The 19,923-nt window shown below is 43.8% G+C and overlaps 1 protein-coding gene across 1 annotated transcript in view; it reads left to right on the top strand.

The window, feature by feature from the left end:
* prickle1b (prickle homolog 1b) overlaps positions 1-19,766 on the top strand; it is a 31,871-nt gene extending 12,105 nt beyond the window's left edge. The window contains exons 2-8 of the mRNA XM_073480650.1: positions 9,604-9,801; positions 10,862-10,975; positions 13,911-14,048; positions 16,086-16,289; positions 16,410-16,596; positions 16,731-17,735; positions 17,836-19,766. Coding sequence (XP_073336751.1) covers positions 9,616-9,801; positions 10,862-10,975; positions 13,911-14,048; positions 16,086-16,289; positions 16,410-16,596; positions 16,731-17,735; positions 17,836-18,785 — 2,784 coding nt within the window. The 5' untranslated portion in view covers positions 9,604-9,615 and the 3' untranslated portion in view covers positions 18,786-19,766. The remainder of the gene's footprint in view (positions 1-9,603; positions 9,802-10,861; positions 10,976-13,910; positions 14,049-16,085; positions 16,290-16,409; positions 16,597-16,730; positions 17,736-17,835) is intronic.
* Positions 19,767-19,923: the final 157 nt, after the last annotated feature.

Below are 19,923 nucleotides of genomic sequence, written 5' to 3'. Positions count from 1 at the left end.
ACTTGAACGTCAGAAAAAAGCACAGTAAAGATTGACAGACACGTGTAAGGGTGAACAGAAGCTGCATTGAAGCAGCGATTATTTCCATTTTGCAGCGATTTATCCAAAATGAGATTCCTACTGTTTTGGATGAGAATGAATAGAGCATTTAAAAGCATCTGTCGGTTGTGCGCCGTTGACTGAAATCTGCTCTAGTTTCCTACCCTGGAGCAGATAGCTTTATTGATCTTGTGAGAAATCACAAACAGCAGCTGCAGATGGAAAGGTTTCCTCAGAACCGAAGCTGGAAATGAATTTCATCTCATGTTGGCAATACAGAAAGAGTCAGGGGATCACCAAAGTCATTAAGGTTTCATCCTCTGAGCACCATAAATGTTTGTTTAAAAATTTCATTGCAATCCATCCAACAGCTGTTGGGTTATTCTAGTGTTTTCCAAGGTGCAGATGGACTGAGAACTTCAAAAATGGACTCTGCATTTCACTTGTAAATGGTAGTTGAGTTCTGAACAAGAAGAATCTTACCCGAAGCTTCCCAACCCAATCCCTACCTAAGCTCCCATCACAGGTACTTGACAATTTCCTCCATTTTACGGCACTTTTATAGCTGCTCCCATTGTCCCAGAGGTGTGCAGGTAACACCCTGCGGTGGTTAACAAATCTCGGCGGAGGGTTTTATGACCTGAAACTTAAATCACACTCTGCCTGGGAGTGTCAGGGAATATTAACACCGGACTGGCAAGACCGCTGAGCAGCACCTCCACGAACTTGAAGTGCGGTGGCGAGTCGAGCCGGTGGGCCTGGTTAGCGACGGCTAAAGATCTATTTCCTGGTGTGAAAGGCCGCTGAGAGGCGTCTGTCGGCGTGAATGGGGCTGAATGGGGAAGGAATAATGGATGTGAATTGAGACGCGGATCTGAGGTCTTTATGTGAGGCAGATATGTGTGTGTGTGAGCTGGTTTGTCAGCTGCTGTGCATGTGGCCTTTGTAAGTGGGACGTTGCTGATTAAAATCAGAAATAGATGCAGATACTGTATGTCTTTATTTGTTAAGCTACTTGTTCTTGCTGGTGTTCGTGTAGATGTATGAAAAACAAATTAGTCTAGAGGGAAATGCAGAGGACTAGAAATGTAAAATATACTTTAAAGACAGTTTTTCAGGAGAAAATCAAGTTTAACTTGAAGAGTTTGAAATGCCCCCATGGTGATTTATTTGTCTGGGCTTGTTACTTCGGTTCAGCGGTGTAACTTGTTGTGTTGCTGTGGAACTTCTTGAAGATTGTTCCTGTAACGTCCATGAAAATCATAATATCTTAGCATTTCCCCCTTTTGCTTTGATGACATCATGCACTCGAGCTGGTATGGACTCCACAAGTTGGTGCAAAACCTGATAATTAACGTTATCCCATCAAGATTTGTTCCACAAGACGGACAAATTATACCTAGAATTTGCATCACCACTATGACCTCCACTACCTTACATTCAACAGAATTATATGAATGTGGCTTGGCTGTAAGCGTTGGCATTAGGGTGAAGGTCCACTTCCAACTCTCTGGGATCGTAGGTCGGGTCGGTCGCCATCCCAAAGCATCGGTATTTAACAAGTCTGGGACGAGACTCAAAAAATCAACATTCTTACAAAGCGGACCTTTAAAGCCTGTGTTGGCTTTAATCTCGTGTATGAGAGCTGTTTCGCAATCTTGTAAAGCTATTTGTACTTTATGCTACTTTAACATCAGGAATGGTCTCCATGCTCTGTTTGAGTTTGGCTGTTTATATGACGAAAAAAACAAGTCGGGACACGTCTCTGTCCTTGTTGATGTCTGTTTCGAATAACCAGAGGGACATCTCACCTGATATTTGCATTGGAAGGGATCAGTTAAACCACTTCTTGCCTCCTGGGGATGAAGCACAGTGCTGCTGCTGCTAGAGTCCAGGTGTGAACGACTGTTATAAATGAAAATGAAGCACGGCGCTGCAGAAAAGAGCACGTCTGTGCAGCACAATAAAGGTTAAGAAAAGGCCAAATTACCAGTCGAGTTGTGTTCCAATAGATAAATGAAATGTGCAGCCAGAAAGAGTGAGTAAGTGTGCCTGGTATGTGTAAGAGTGTGTGTGTGTGTGTGTGTGTGTGTGTACAGTGAGTGTGTAGTCCAGACTTGGTCTTGGATTTCAAGAATAGAAAAGGCCACTAGATCTTGTCTGAGCAACGAGTTTGCCAAGGAAAGAAAACTCTGCTCAGAAAGTCCTTTGAGAGACTTGATCAAAAGGATTGTGACGAAATTGCTTGTGACTTTACTTGGCTGAAGGCTAGACTGATATTTTTGGACAATAATGTCCTTTTAAATAATACTGGATATCAGCCAAAGGTTCCTCCATGAAATCAGATACATTTTGATTTAAAGTCAGTATGTTTCTCTGCCGTAGAACAGCCTGGGGTCGATCAAGCAGTATGAAATAGCTGCTTAAGGAATGTGAGGCTGCACGTTTTTGCCATTTTCTTATGTATCTGTGCACATGTGCTATTTTAGCATCAGTTTGTATTTGTAGGCGCTCGGGTCAAAGGCCACTGCATAAACCCTCCATTAGTTAGTTCCTGCTCGTCAGCCTCAGACATGTGCTGAATGGATGATACCCTGGTCTCATTCACATGTCCAGTGGCTGATACATGACGTCTTTGCCTTATAGCGGCCATTAAAATCTCAGTTTATATTTGAAAAAGGCAGAAGTTCTGGTCTCCTAAAGAGATGTTGCAGTTGTGGTCCTAGAAAGCCTTACTTTTAACAGCAAGGCTCTCATTTTAGTGTAGAGCGCCAGATTATATTTACGAACGCACCCGCCATCCAAGAGGCTCCATTTGAACTTTTGATACTTTCTGCCCTGTCGCGCCTTCCCTCCTCAGAGAGGAAGCAGAGGAGACAACAAGGTCAACTCTCCTCTTGTGCTTTCCAAAGAACTACGGGTCTTTGGCCACAAGTCTAACGGGCTGATATCTGCCCCATTGTCTGGGATAAAGCCACTCATCCTCTGACCTGTCCTCTATTCACACCAGAGCATCCCTCACCCGCTCATTGTCTATTTCGAACTAAGCACTTGTCGGTTTTCCTCCTTATCTCGTACCCCAGAGCTTTCAGAACGCATATCCAGATAAATATCTCAGGAAACTCAATGCACATCTTTCGGAGGGTTAAACACAAAGTGGCTTTTGCCGAGCGGCGCCAAGACCCCTGGAAAACTTGAGAGCTTTTCTGAAAGGTTTACCCTCCGACTGGACTGCCAAGCTCCTCTCTCTCCTCTCAGTCAAATTTCAAATATGCGTCGGGATGCCAGGAAAGAAGGCCGTGTTGGCAAAGCACACAGACAATCCCATCTCTGTGCACAGGGAGAATCTGTCGCTTTATCTCGCTGTTCTCAGCTAGTTAGCTAACGGAGTCGTTTCTCATTTGTAACAGGTATTTTGGCATGTGACAAACAGCTCCGTTGCCCTCGCCGCAAGTCACTTTGTGGGGTTGTCAGGGGAGAGGGCGCCTTTGTCCGCCGGACAATTGAGTAAACTCATTTGTCATTTTAGACTCCTTAAATGAAGCCGTTGCTGCTTTTCAGCCTTTCACAATGACGGATGGTGCAGAGCTTGTCCAAATAAATTACATTACAAACTTCCCCAGGCATATCAAGGGATTTTTTTTGTTTACTGTTTTGCGTGCAGATTGTTTTTCGGCACTGGTTTTTGCACTTTTTCTTCATACATGTTATAAGCGGTCGAGCAGGTGTCACGTTCTTCACACGGTGGTCATTTCGGAGCAAACCTCTTCACTCCTAGTTCTGCCGGATTGTCAGGAGTTTCCTGAAGTGAAGTGCTTTCTGACAATAACGTCATTGTGATGCTGTGCTGAAGTGAGAGATGACGACAGGGGACCCCTCCCCTCTCGCTCATTCAGATCTTCAAAATAGGAAGGGGGGTGGTGTTATCAGGGACGGGGTGAGCGGACAGGTCCCCTGCGTGAGAAACTTCCTGAGATGGATGAGGCCGACTTGGGAGGAAGCGCAGTCAATATTTAACCAGAAAAACTTCAAGAAGACACAAGGGGGTTTAGTTTTGGGAAGCCATTTGCTGCTTTCAAATGACTCGATTCCTCTGAATCACAGCTTTTCAAGGTGTTAGTATGTTGTCAAACAATGATTTAAGTCATCAATTTTTTTTTATTAACAATTAGCCACATGACTGCATGTATTACAGTAAAAAACAATGTGGAATGATCCCACACTTCAGCTTTATGGAGCTTTTTAGCAGCTTTCAGCTTCTTGTTTTGGTTTTCTGGCAGATAACTATTGTTTTCATCCAAAAAATTATATAAAAAACAACTGTACCCCCACTTACCAGCATCAGAAACCAGACAAACAAAGTTAGCTATTAGCTGGTGAACAAGAGTTGGTGGAGACCAAAAAAAGAGCTAAAAGAGATTCAATATTGGACTCCAAATCACTTCTGATGTCCCTGTTTCTGCTGGATGTGCTAAAGTGCCATACCTAAGCTTGCTTTTCATTAAAAAGCATTTATAGTCAAACCCTTTTCTTGCTCTAATTTCGCTCATATTTGTGCACGAATGATCCATTTCATCGATGGGATAACGGAGCGGCTGGACCGAGAACACTTGCATTAACCAGCATGAGATCTAATCAGCAGCTGAGTGGAAATTAATGTGACATTATTAGAGCAAATGACATGAGGTGGATCAGACTGGATGACCCCAGGAACCATTTAATGACTGAGAGAGCGGCGGGAGGGTGTAGCCGCTTGAATTTTAAATAGAAACTTTTGCCACGGAGGAATCAGTGATTTCAAAATCAAATTGCATTTGCTCTTTTACACTTTTACGTAGGGAAGGAAGGCGAGCCCTTTTTTTCCTCAGAGTTTGAAATTGACTTTGGGATCAGTTACCCTTGACTACTTTCTTAGAAGGCGGTGAACAGCTGTCTGGCTTGTAGAACAAAAACATTCAGAAAGAATAAGACTGACTGAAAGAAAAGAGTGTGAGAGTAGAGTGGGCATGTCATCTGGCTCTCAGGAATCCTGCAGCACAGTTGGGGGGTGGGGTGGAGGGCTTGGTGTCACTCTGGAGGAGGAAGGGGTGTGGGGATAGGTGGGGTGTTGACTGTGTGTGTGTGTGTGTGTGTGATTGAAGTGCAGTGGCAGGCGATTTGCTCTGGAGGGGAGGAATGAGGGAGGGGCTGACAAGGCTTGGCTGCCCCTGGAGCACCCACACACACACACACACTCGTCCACTCACTCCCACACTCACAGGGATCAGAGACACTCCAGATAGAGACGTCACCTCTCTGCCCTCCTTGTCGCTCTTTGGACTTAATAGATTTTGGATCCAAATGAGTTGCTCCTCCAGCTGAGCAGTGAGTGCATCTCTTCAGACGGCTAAAACTTTTTGGAGAATACTTCCCGGCTGATCTGGATCCGATTAAAAACGTGGACCCATTGAGCTTGATGCTGCAGACATGTAGCCAGCCCTCCAACGTGTGCGACCAGGGGGATTGTGGCAGTGAATGAGAGCTTTATGCGAAGGTGGAAAGAGGGATGCTTTTCCTGGAGGTAAGAGGAGCACAGATGAGTACACTTCCTGAAACTTGCAGACGCAGAGGGATTTCTGTTGACTGAAGGGCACTGTGGAAAATGCTTGCACCCAAAGTTCCACCGTTACTCGGCTCCGTCGATGAGACGCCGTGCAATGGATTGTGGGTAGATTTGTGAAGTGCTGAGGAGAGTGAATAGCTGAGCTTGGCTCGAGATTAAAGTGCCGTGCGCCTGAGAGGTGATCCTTCATGTGTGCACGGCTCTATTTGTGTGTGTAGGTCTTGCATCTTGTGCCTGTGTGTGCTGGTGGTCTCACTCCAGCTGTGTTAAGTCTCCTGTGCACCCCCTGACACCCATTTGGCCTAAAAATAACACTCCTCACCAGTCAAAGAGTGATGACCTCGGCCTTTGAACTCCACTATTTAATGGTTTTCCTAAAGTAAATCCCGTGACGTTTAGGAAAAATATTCTTTTTTTGAACTGTTTTGGTTTCAGCAAGTGCTCAACCTCTCCAGATCTGTCCTTTGAATCAACTAAATCAACTAAATCTGTAACTTTTTGATATTTAAAGGGACACTATGTAGTTTTGGAGAATAAATTTAAACTCAGAATTAGGCATCAGGTAATAATACAAACTCAGAAATATTTATTTGTTCCATAAGTGATTAAACAAGCTGTTCTTAGAGGAAAATGAGGTCCCCAGAACACTGTTTGAAGCTAGAAAGGTGGCAGGGTCCGCCACATATAAAAAAAAGTATGAAAACAAGTCATGAAAACGAAGAGTTTGTTTATTTACTTAGTTTGGGCATAAAAAAATCAGTCAATGAAGATCTTTCTCCTCTGATTTAATTTTCTACATACTGCACCTTTAAATAAATATCTACTCATATATCGGCTCATAAAAGTCAAACCTCTCGGTGAATTAGGATGTATTCCTTTAGGTCGCCTGAGGTTGTGTTCATTTGAAACTATATGTGTTTGACTAACTGAGGAGAACCCTTTTAAAAGTGTCAGTTAAGCGGGGGAGGCGCACGTGATTAACCGTTAGCCGGCTACATCTGGCCCGTGTTTACACAGGCCCGATGTTGTGACTCTTTAAATGCCTTTTTCAAAAAAGTTTCCCTTTTTAACCCCCTTAACCTCCTCCTGTCACGTCTCCGTCGGGTTTAAAGGTGGAATGGTTGGACATTTTGTTTTTGTTTTTGACAAAGACAGCCTTTGTGCGATTGCCAGCGGGTGACATGGTGTAATGTGAGTTGCTGTGTGTGTTGGCTCAGGAATCCGCAGTCACCTTTCCACAGAAACTTGTGGGGTGAGAGCTGAAGGGCAGAGGAGGACAGACAGGAGTGAGGGGATGCCAGACTATTGGCAGTTTAACAGTAACTTAATCATTTTATTCACTTTTAAAGCAGAAATGCTGAACATGCTCTGGTTTTATCTGCTTTATTTAGTCAATTATGATGGATGAGTGGATGAAACATTTGTTAGTGTGGAGCCCTGCAGCCACCTACTCATTCCTGAAGTCATTCCTAAAGTCCAAGCTGCACAAACATATCTTACAGACAATCACCACTGTTGAGATAGTGGCTCAAAATAATCTTGGAGAAAAGAAAAACTAACTTGATCTAATTGCACCACTTACTGGTCTTAACTAGTTTAGCTGAGATAAAGTAGAGCCGGTAAAGAAAAGCTTCTGGGTGATAACATTATCTGTCCCACCATAAAACCTGATAGATTAGTCACTGAAGAACAAAGCGACAGTCAGATGCCCTTTTGTTCTGTGATAACAGCTCTGGTTTGACTTTTAACTGCATTTCTAATCTGTAAATTCAGTGTTTTGAGGCCCTGGGCTTCATTCAACTGTATGCTAATCGGGGGAGAGCTGATATTTCCCGAGTGTTGTTACTGAGGTTTGACTACGTGGTGGCTGGAGGACTAGAGGGTGAACTGAGAGATGACAGATTGGACATTTCTACAAGGGTGAGGCTGCACAACTGCTATGTTTAGATGCAGCAAGAAAAGATGAGGAAGAGGTCTTTAAGTACAAGAATATACAGGATTTCTATTTTCTATGTACAAGTTTGTAATCTGATTACTGGTTATGTTTTTGTTTTCTTACATTTTGCCCTCCACCCCATTCCAATAACTTCCATACAGTCCCTAAGTAGCTGATTATCACCTGGGACAAGCCCTGGTTTTTAAATGAATTGAACCGAACTGCTCTACAGTCAGTTAACAGGCATAACGTTTGGTCAATAGAAGCCATCATGACCTTAATGTCCCTCGTAGGCGCTGCTTTTGTGTAAAAGATCAAACCCATGTAAAGTTGGAGGGCCTGTGTGAAGTCCTCTGACTGTTTTCACCCAAACAAGCTCTATTCTGGTTCAGATTTGCATGTGAAAGACTCGGAGCGGGGCGAGTCGCAAGTGGCTTTTTCAACACCTTTGAGACCAAAGTGCGGCTATCAGGGCAGGCTGAGGGGGCTCTGAAGACCATGGCCGCGTCTGAGATAAGAGAGGCTACTGCTGAAGGCGGGAGACGCACGATGACGAGACAGATTAATTCCTGTACATGTTACGGGTCAACTGTTATCAGCTTGTAAAGAAGGGGAATAAAAACTGCTTGAAATGCTGCTGAGAGTGGATTCATGCTGCGGTTGACTTAAGATTTATATCAGTTTTTTTGCCCCTTCATTTGCAATTTCTCGATCATAGCAGACGTGACTTCCTGCACATAGTTGTAAATCACCGTCGGCGTAACGTGCTAGGCTGCTTACACGTGTTTCACAACCTTCAGCACTTTTGAGCACAGCGGTTAAGAGCAACAGATGTTTGGTGGGTAACAGCTGGAAATTTCTGTTGCATCATGTTAGGTCACAGCATTACAATCCTAGTTCAAGAGCGCCGCCCAAATGTACCCGGTGTACATTTTGTTCACGGCTGCAGTTAAAAGGAGGGAAGCCAGTCGAAAAGGTTTTACATTTGTAAGACACAGCAAGTAAATGCTTTATTCTGATATAGATTTTGAGATTTAAAGGTGCAATGTGTTGGAATTTAAGTTGAAAACATGCAGAAATTAGCAACACAACATGAGGAAATGACAGTTTTGATGTCTATGTAGACCTATTACAGAGCTATCCACTGAAGTTAGCATGCTAACCAGCTATCCCCACCCCAAAGCTCCTGTGCTAGCGGTGTCAACACCAACAATGCCCTGATCGGGACCACTAGCCGCATGGCTAACTGAGCTAACTAGCTAACAGCAGCTAAAGTTAGCAGTTCGCAGTTACTCTGGTGATATGCTGCCCCCTATTTGTTGTTTTGAGTAAGAATTGGACAGGTGAGCCATTCTTACATACCGCTCCTTTAAATTTAAATACAGGATTTAAAACCTTCTGTATTTAACAATGCTGCTGTTTTACCTCCGTGTGTCATTCATGCAATCCAACATAAGTCCAGTCCAGCTGGCAAGAGTCACATATTGTTGTTGAATAAGTGCATCATAATGGAAAAACCCTGCTATGATTTTTCCATTATATATCACCCTAAGATTGTCTTACGTTACCTTTTAAGGTATCAAGCATAATTCTGTCACGGATAAACAAAGGAAGTATGACACACCGCGCTAATGCGATGGAAAATAACATATCAGTTATTCTTGAGTGTGACTCAAGGGGTTGAATTGAGAAAGGATGGAAATTGTGTGATTTGTTAAGAAGAGTCTTTGTTCTGGTTCTCTTCGCAGCTCTTCTCAGTGTTTGTTCAAGCCGTTATGTTGAACTCTTAAAACACTGCTGGGAAAAACCATTATCTCATTGAGAAACAGCGATTAAAGCTAATCGATGTTGCAGGCATATACAAGAATGCAGAGGAGTTTACAATAAGTGCAAAAAAATCCTAGTCAGCATTATCCCAGCCAATTAGAGCAATTATCGAACAGAGAGGGGATTGAAAAGGCTATTTAAAAAAAATGAAAGGTGGATTCTGTAAATGTGATCCTTTAAACCCTCTCTTTATCCACAGCGCTCGTGTGTGATGAACCTGGAGCGCAGTGAGAGAGGGGAGCGTCCTTCACCGCGGGGCCCGGACATGGAGCCTCGCGCCGGGGGAAAGATGGGGAAGATCACCGTGGGCTTCCAGAGGAGCTCCACCTCGGATGATGACTCCGGGTGTGCGTTGGAGGAGTACGCGTGGGTGCCACCGGGAGTCAGGCCTGAGCAGGTTGGTACCGTGGCCTGTTACACTGCAAAAACTCAAGTTCTTACCAAGTGTATTTCTCCATGTTTATGGCTGAAATACCTTATTACACTGCAAGAAACACCTTGTTTCAAACAAACTAACCCGTCATATATATTTCTTGTCTTCTGGCATCTCACACCAGACTAACCCACCATTAAATAATCATTATGAGAATATTTAATCAAAGTTTATAAAAAACAAGGAAGTGAGATGGTATACAGTGATTACTGCTGGTATAAAGGGATTCTGCAAACTTAATTTTTCACTGTTGCATTTATAGTAACAATTGAGATGTGTTGATAAAGGCTTTGACAGTCTTTTTGGTCTTGGTACCTTGAAAGTTCTTGAAAAGTACTTGAATGTAATTTAAGGTTGTGGGCACACCAACCACACATTTATTGCGCATCAGCATTCCTTAAGAGGATGACAGTATTAATCTGCATGATAACAGAACATGGTTTTAGTTCAAATAAGGTTATGTGTGCCGACCTTCTGCTCTCTGTGCCCTACGAGCGGATTAGTGGTGCCACATGCTGATGTCCAACATCTGGCAAAGGGATTTTTTCACATTTATTAATTTTAGATACACATGTTCGGGAACTGTTTGAGCTCTCCCACATATTCCCATATTTTTAACGGAGACAAACTAAATGTTGTCACCGTTTCCTTTTCCCCTGTCAGCGGCAATTCTCCCAGGCAAACATTAGCATTTCCAGTCCACTGCTGTCTCTTATATGTGGAGAGATTTCACAGTCAGGCACCTGCGACTGGATCGAGATTGACATGTTTGCCCCACAGTGTCCCAGAACAAGGGACACACAGAGCGGCAGTCATTCTCCAGCTGGCTTCTGTGTACTGATAACACCGCCCGCGGCATCATGTCTCACTCAGAAAGAGAATCTCAAATATTGCATTATGAGAATCTGGCACTCCATCTTGTTTTCCCCCCCTGACCAAGTCTACAGCACAAATCTACCAATGAAATGACAAAATGCCATTTCTTTCTGTCCTTTAAAGTTCATCCATCTGTCTTCATCCGCAGGTACAGATGTACTTCTCCTGTCTGCCGGAGGAAAAGGTGCCGTACGTCAACAGCCCCGGAGAGAAGCACAGGATCCGACAGCTCGTCTACCAGCTGCCTCCGCAAGACAACGAGGTAGAGATGACGAGAGAGAGACACTGACATGACAGTGTGTGTGTGTGTGAGGGAGAGAGAGATGGAGATAGGAACAGTCTGCGGCAGACAGTCAAACAGGGGTCGCTGCTTTATATCTACATGTGAGACAACATGAAGTTAACACTATAACCTTCAACTTACTAACTTAATATTCAGATATTATATTATTCAATATTCAAAGCCACAACGGCTTTTTGCGGCGGCGAGGAAAGCGGCCATGCAGCGCTCTGCGTGCATCAAATCACGTTCTGTCATAAGGGCATACTGCTCTTCAACTACTTTCAGTGCTCACATACCTGTGTGAACTGAATTGTTTTCACACGCTCACAAACTTTAACTTAAAACTAGAAAAGGTTAAAGTCTTTCCGTGCTCACCGCTTGATTTTGCAGCTGAAACATTTGAAATTGTGGAAATACTTAGCGAAAATACCTGCTACAATTAAAGTGAAAGTGCTGAAGGAGGTGAAAGAGGGAGCTGACACTGAAATATGGGTTGAGATGAAGGTGCTGAAAGGAGTTGAAGATCCAGTTTATGGTAAAGTGGCTCCAAATCAGTGTCAAAGATGATGCAAGGACGAGCAAGGGTGAAAAAAAAATGCTTTCACTGATTACACTTCAACTGATTTCAGCTGCTCAGGGGCTCTTTCAATTAAGCGGACACTTCAAATGCTTTCAATGCTTCAACTTTAAACAACAGTTTAACTACTTTACAGCTTCAATTGCAACTTCCATGAGAAAAAAACAAAAACATTTTAGGACATCTGAATCTGTTTACAGTCTTTGCATTTAAATTAGTATTATTATTATTTTTGCCGTTTCTAGTTTTGATACTATTGTTTTGGGCAATGTTCTTTAACAGCTGCTTGTATTTAGTAACATTTAAAAAGTTTGGTGTTTTTGTTGAATGTAAAACAATCCCTCAAAGTAAAGTGAACATAAAAGTATAGTTTTGGTATCATTTTGCTCACATATTGACAATTACAAATGACAAACTATACCCAGCATTAACTGACCTAAAGCCAGCAGCTGAGTAAAGCTCAAACAATCTTGCTGACCTTTTCTAATAAAACTGAAACAATGGCCGCATTCCCTCAACTGACAAAAAACCCTCTTGTGACAGTAAAGCACATGCCGGCCTCTTGTGTATAAGAGCTTTACGGTGTGTAAACCAGCACTCCTTTCACATCTGTGTTAATAGAGTTTACATTAGGAGATATGGTGGAGGGGTTATCACCAGAGGGGATGACCGGGGAGGGGGGGCTACTGTCTGACGGAGGTGGTCTCTGTGTACACACATGGAAAACGCACAATAAAGACACACAACCGCACAGTGTTTGACTGAGCGGGTTTTATGATGTTTGTCGGCAGACCTGGCGGTTGAGGAGGCAAACCGCCGGAGGATTCCTTGCGTAACTGTGGTTCGGAGGGATAAGCACTATGTGTGTGTTGTGTGTGTGTGTGAAAGGGAGAGACTGAGACAGTGTGTGTGTGAGCTCACACACCGGCATCGTTTACTGTTGTTTAGAGAACAACCGAGCTGGTTGTTAGGATACTCTTGGTCTTTTATCTGGGCCTTCATCACCATCTCTAAACACAGAGGAAGGGTTTGTGTATCGCTCACGCCATCCTTTCAACGCAGCCTTCAGAGGAATCAGCTTTAATTAAACCCTTTTTCCAACCATATATGGATCGCGTGTGATACACTTCCCTAAAGTTGAAAGCGAAGATGAGAGATGAACCATCAGCGGTAATGGCTGGATGTCATTAAGCATTATCTGCTTCTCCTTCTAACCGGTTTCTCTCTTCGCCAGTGTTAATTTTGGCAGCCATTTTAGATTAAGTCTAGTCTTTAGTGTGACTAAAGCTAATGGGCATTTTTCTCTAGTCATTTTACCCTTCAACTCAAAACATTTTGGTCCAGTTTGGTTGACGAAATGTCAAAATGTTTTCTCTCTTAGCTTAACTTAGCTAACGCGGTTTTGTTTTACTTGAATAATAACCATAGAACAATACATGGTAAAGCATTTCACTTGTACGACCAAATCGTTAACTTGTCCCAGACAAATTAAAACAATGATTATGTTAATTGTCAAGCCCTGTATGTTTCACTCACAAGCTTTGAAGCTAGCAAACTGACATTAGCTAACAAATTAACCCAGCCAATGTTACCGCAAACTGAAAACCTTTGTTAGCAAGAAAAAACTCACTTCCAAAGCAAGATGACAAACATTAAGTTGAAGGTGCAATATATACGAAAATTTTAGTTGAAAACATAAAAAAAAATAATTAAACTTATCAACAGAATGTGAAGAAATAACAGTTTTGCCATTTTAATGTCTTTATTGTGTTGATATCTACTGAAGTTGGCATGCTAACCAGCTAGCCCGTCCCGTCCCAGTCTAAAGCTGTTCCCGATGCTCCGAGCTCCCAGTCTCCGCTGCTAGCTACATAGCTAACTGAGCTAACAGCAGCTACAGTTAGCAACAGTTAGCAGTTAATCTTGTGATATGCTTCCTCTGTTTGTTTTGAGTATAAAACTGATAGGATGCTAATATTGCACTTTAAACATTAGTAAATGTATATGCTAAGTAAACATTAGACTTAGGTTAGCATACTTGCCGTGGCATTAATAGCAGGGTGGTGTAGCTTCAAGAGTCTCTTCAGGTTAGTTGTATACTTCCCACTGGATTCACAATCTTTTAAGATAACTAAACGTAGATTTCTTCAGTTTTTACTTTCAAAGGTCTAGTTTTAGCTCGTCAGTGTCTCGTCTTAGTCATGGAAAAAATGATTGCTCACGAGCATTTTCAGTTTTCATCAACAAAATGAACAGTGCTCTTGGCGTAAAATAAAGCTCTCTTGTTCTTTAAGTCTGTCAGCTCCACTCATGATTTCCCTCTGTCTTTTCTTTTAGGTGCGTTATTGCCACTCTCTGAGTGAGGAGGAGAAGAGGGAGCTCCACATGTTCAGTGCCCAGAGGAAGAGGGAGGCACTGGGGAGAGGAACACCCAAGATCCTGCCTCGAGCTCTGCAACACACCCGCTGTGAACATGTAGGTGCCACACGTGGATACCCATGAGCACACACACACACATGCATATGCACACAACGCTTGCATCATTTCGTGCTCATGTAGCCATTAGGTAAGCTAGCATTACAAGGAAACCAACTTGTGGGTCTTGAGTTATTTATATCACAAGCAGCCAACACCCACTATCCCATCCCATTGGTGGCACCCCGAGGCCGTTCCTGATTGGCTAACGTGATGGTTTTAATCATGGACATAAACTTCCTCATTAGGACGAGAGGGGAAGCAGGGAAATTAAGAGGCTCGTGCTCAAGCCGAGCGGAGAAAGCCAGTTCCTCAGGAGGAATTCAGCAAATTTCCTGCTACCCGTCTATATCTCAGCATGACAGGCTGCAACAGAATGTACATGTTAACAAGTAATTCTTGCATAAAGTCTTAAAATCCTACTTTTTCCAAACACGACACAGTATGTGGCACAGAACTCCACATCTCCTGGTATAATTACAGCTCCACTCAGTACATGCAGCTGGTTTGAGGACTTTTCTATAAAGGATAGGCATGAAAACTATCAACCAAAGTGCATTCCAGAAAACAGTTCTTAAACATGACCTCCTTTTCCTACTTTTGATTTGGTGATGGAGGTTTCAACATAACGTCCAGTGCTATTCAAGCTTCCCTTCATCATACTGGTGAAAAATTCCCTTTCAATGCAACAAACATAAATATTAGTGTTATGTGGCTTCCAGCAAATTGAGCCCTGACCAGTGAGTAAAACCACATCCTCTGCCAGGCATCCAGGAAGAGCAGGCAAGCCATGTTAATACCCCCAGACAGGCAGATGATGTCTGTCAGCACTCAAACACAGATGCTGCCACAGAGATGCAAGGTTACACGCAGGAACAACAACGGATGCACTCAAATCCTTAAGACATGCATGTGTTTTCACATATGTTCTGCAAGCGGTGTTACGCTATAACCACCTACTCACTCATCCATACAGGCACACCTACACACATACTGTACATGCTCAAAAGGATACATCATTCACACACACTTTGTCAGGCTCCAGTTTCGTGGTGCCGCACTCCCAGGGACACACAGCCCCCTCCTGTATCCAAGGCCCCTGTATGTCCAGCCTGGTAATAATGGTTAACAGCTGGGCATGCTATCTCATAGCTGCCTATGGGCGTCTCGTAGCTCTGCTGGGTTATATAAAGCCTTGATTGCACGTTCAGACACGCTCCGACGATCTCTGTGGAGTCATACGATCTTTTGACTCAGGACCAAGGCCAGTGTATTCTGTTTAATCTTACAGGACCGAAATGCTGTCCAGTTCCTCAGCAACACCCAGTGAATAATTGATTACTTTTTACTTAAGGGAAACAGGCACCAAGTGAAACATAGAGAAAACAAGTCGCTTAACTTGAGCCAGCATTTGTCCTACAACCTCTAGTGAAGAAGTTATGCTAGGAGTGCTAGATTTATAAGAGTTTTGAAATGTTTAAGTATCTGACCCCATGTCAGAACAAAGAGTTAAGCTCAGGAGGATATTTGGTGGAGTTGTCACAGATGCAATCTGTGTTTTCGTTGCCTTGAAAAGATAAATTGCACCCACTGTGTTATCAACTGTTTTCTGGCGACGGTTGTCACCACTCTAGGATGCACTGATGTGTTTAGAATGGATCATATTCCTCTGGCACTTACAGTATGATCACCTGTTGTTTGGCCTTCTTTTGTTTAAGCATCACTGCAAATGAAACATCAGCAGATATGTGATGTATTATGAATAGTTATCTCCATAATCTCTCTGTTGTTTATGTAGCATTCCTCAAGTGTTACAGGCATCGAATGTCCCACACATCTAATCATCATCACATTTCATTCTCAAGGTAGCATACTTATCACCAGGTTTATTACTGATATATAATAAGCAAGGTCATAAGCTCGATGATGAACATGTTTTGTCCCCCACACCATGTGAGCCACTTTGACAAACCGTATCAACGAGATGCTTGAAATATAAATCTCATGGATCATCTGTTGTTTGTTTTCGATTGTCAGTGTGGTGGAGGCATCAATGGAGGGGAGATGGCAATTTTTGCCTCCAGAGCTGGGCCGAGCCCCTGCTGGCACCCAGCATGCTTTGTGTGCGCCACGTGTCAAGAGCTGCTGGTGGATCTGATCTATTTCTACCAAAATGGCAAGATCCTCTGCGGGAGACACCACGCTGAGCTCCTCAAACCACGATGCTCTTCTTGTGATGAGGTAAGACGTACTAACAGTACCACTGCCCTTTGTGTTTCACAATGAACCATGGCAATATCACTACCAAGTTACAAAGAGTTCCTAGGAAATCACTAACATGGTATGTATTTTTCCCTTCAGATCATATTTTCGGATGAATGCACTGAAGCAGAAGGTCGTCACTGGCACATGAAGCACTTTGCCTGTTTCGAGTGTGAGACAATGCTCGGGGGGCAGCGCTACATCATGAAAGATGGCCGGCCCTACTGTTGTGGCTGCTTTGAGTCGCTGTATGCAGAGTACTGCGAGGCCTGTGGTGAAAACATTGGTAGGTTATAATCGTCAGGTGCCAGAAAGATCTAAGATTGAACATAAGATCCTGTTGATATTTCTATGACTTTGTATTAAGAAGTACTATTGCTAATGCCATGCGCCTCTTCTCTTCATCCCACGATCCTTCAGGTGTTGACCATGCCCAGATGACCTATGAAGGTGTACACTGGCATGCCACAGACAAGTGCTTCTGTTGTGCCCAGTGCAAGACATCCTTGCTGGGCTGTCCCTTCCTACCAAAGCAGGGTCGCATCTATTGCTCAAAGGCCTGCAGCCAGGGGGAAGATATTCATGCCTCCGATTCGTCTGATTCTGCCTTCCAGTCTGCCCGCTCACGTGAGTCAAGGCGCAGTGTCCGCATGGGGAAGAGCAGCAGACCTGCCGAACAGTGGAGGCAGTCACAGCTGTTTAACCCACCCCCCACCGTCCCTTCATTTGAGTACAAGTTCGGAGATAGAGATGGAGAGGGTGATGGAGATGCCGATTGTGACATTGGTATCGTAGGGCGCAAGCTGGCCCGTCTAGGTCTGGAGGAGGAGAGATTCTGGAGGGAGCGCGAAGAGCAGGATGCCGGTGGAGAGGAGGATCCAGAGGAGTGGGCACAGCATGAGGACTATATGACTCAGCTCCTGCTTAAGTTTGGTGACCGCGGGATGTTACACCAACTTCAGCAACCTTCCCTAAAATCTCCCAGCCCTACCAGTGACAGAAACAGACTAATACCTGCCTCTGACCCCTGGCTAAAGCCTGATAGTACATCTTTGGGGGTTCCCGCCTCATCTCCAACACCTGCCAGCCCCACCCAGAGCCAGATTTCCAATCAATCCAGAGCCCACAGCCTTAGCCCTGGACTGATGAGCAAGAAGCACCTGCCTGAAATGTACTGGGCCCAGTCCCAGGACGGGTTGGGAGACTCCGCCTATGGAAGTCATCCAGGTCCTGCCAGTGCCAGGAAGATCCAAGAGCTGGAGCTGGACCAGGATCAAGACCAATCTGGGACAGGAAGACAGGCCTTCTGGCCAGACAACAGGCAGTGGTATGAAGACTCTCTTGAGTGCATTGCTGATGAACTGAGGAAAGTCGAGCAGGGTGCTGGAGACTCCATGGACTCCCTAGCGCTCTCAAACATCACTGGTAAGGAGACTGATGACTGCATGCGTTCAGTGGAAAAATGTGCTTTATTTTTATATCGAGCAGCTGTTTAACACTTGTCTCTCCTGTCTGTTCTTTTTAGGTGCATCAGTGGATGGAGATGGCAGGGACAGACCCATAGTCTACACCCTTGCCATGCAGGATCCTTCAGTGACAGATGACTGTGAGAAGATGAGCAACATGGGAACCTTTAATTCATCTCATCTTCACCACAGTGCCAACTCTCTCAATCTTAACATAGAGAAGGGAGATGAGGAGGGGGTAACATTGGGAATAAGAGGAAGCACATCAGGAGGACTTCTCTCCCCACATTCAGAAGGCCTCCCTGCCTCCTTTGTCCATGCTCCAGCTCTGAGGAGGAGCAAATCCCAGTCCAGGCCTCCTCAGATGGTCAAATTCTCAGAAGACACTGTGGATAATGGATATAATGATGGGTTTGATGTCAATATTAGAAAGCATCCCATGAGTGAGAGGCCGCAGAGGAGGGTGTACTGCCCAGATGAGATGGGTCGAGAAAGAAGCCGCCCATCGAGCCACCACGGGCGCAGCAGGCAGCACCCCCACCGACAGGGTCGGCATCACAAGAGCCGCAAAACCCGCTCGGACAACAACCTTCACATGGTGCCTTTGGAGAGAGCACAGAGGCCGTATGAGCCCCAGCAGCCGGGTTTGGTAAACCCTCCTTGTGGTGCTATGCTCCTACAGCATCCCGCACACAGGCCGCCCATGGCCTATTCCCAGAGCCGATCTGACTTCATGCCTCAGGGCTCAGCTCAAGGAGACCCACGGGTTGAGCATTTCATGGGTCTCTACAGAGATGAGGATGACTTTTGCTCCACTTGCTCTTCCTCATCGTCAGACTCTGAGGAGGAAGGCTATTTCCTGGGCCAGCCGATCCCTCAGCCTCGACCGGCCGGGCGCTACTATGCTGAGGACTACCCAACAAGGGTTACAGCCCTCTCTTCCCACAGCCACGGCTCACAGACTGGTCGCAAAAAGAGCCACCGCTCCAAAAACTGTATCATCTCATAACAGCTCAGAGTGTATTTACATTATAATCTGCACTCCAAAGTTAAGTCAGATTTTCTAATCGTGTGGGTTTTGCAGATCAGATGTGGTTTTAGAAAGACCTACCATGCAGTCTGTATAGTACACCCGAACAGAAGATGCATGGCCAAAATGTCAAAATGCATATCATATTTTAGAGACTCTAATCTGCTGAAAGAATAAATCAATTCAAACTGCAAAGACAGCATAGGAAAGACTGGATCTGTGTAACATTTAGTCAGAAGATCTATTTTTGTGCGTGCAAACTTGGCCTAGATACCAGGTCTTATTGAATTTTAGCACTAATATGATGCATGGACTGGTACATTTGGAAGCCTTCCTTTCGACAGTACAGACCAAAATTATGTACAGAGTTGGCAGAGTGGCCACATCATACTTTTTCTCTCATTTCAACATTTGCCATTAAGTTTTTTTCTTTTAATGTTTTATGTTCAGTTAAAGGTTTTGCAGCAATACCTTTGTGTGCTTTAAAATGGCAACATATTGTACACAATGGCTGATAAAGTAGAAAATAGAAAACAAACCAAATAATTATTTAATGCATAATAGTACAAAATGATAATGTATATACTAAGTTAAGATTTTAATACTGGTATTTTTATATCTGTGGTTTAAAGAATTGTTTCTTTTGAAGTGTTTGATATAAAACAATAGCAGTTGTAACGGTAAACAAACAGACCTCCTATTTTATGAGAAAGAACAAAGAAGGTGCCACTTCATAAACTGTGTTCTTCACAGTCAAGTGCCATGTTACTCTGTAACAATGTCGATTATAACATATACTCCACAATGCTCACTATCGGTGTACAAAATATAAAACGTAACGGCAGTAACACCTGCAATTTCCATATTCAGCTGAACTGTTCACTACCCTTGCTCTGACATAACCAGCTAAATGCTTTGTGATGTAAAGACGCTCGTAATAAATATTTTTCTCCTCTCAAACCTTCAGGAATGATTTTTTTTTGTCATCAAATGTTTTAACAGATTTTTTAGACCTCAGAATGTATTGGTGTTTTTATATTGGAGGTGTATCACAGACTTTAGGGGATTTTGTGCCATCCTTGTTGAAATTGTCTAAACTTCTATCCACACTTCATGA

The sequence above is a fragment of the Pagrus major genome, chromosome 14 (genome assembly GCF_040436345.1).
Source record: "Pagrus major chromosome 14, Pma_NU_1.0".
Classification (NCBI taxonomy): domain Eukaryota; kingdom Metazoa; phylum Chordata; class Actinopteri; order Spariformes; family Sparidae; genus Pagrus; species Pagrus major.
Note: the sequence above shows the minus strand (reverse complement) of the source record. Positions and strands in the feature narration are given on the sequence as shown.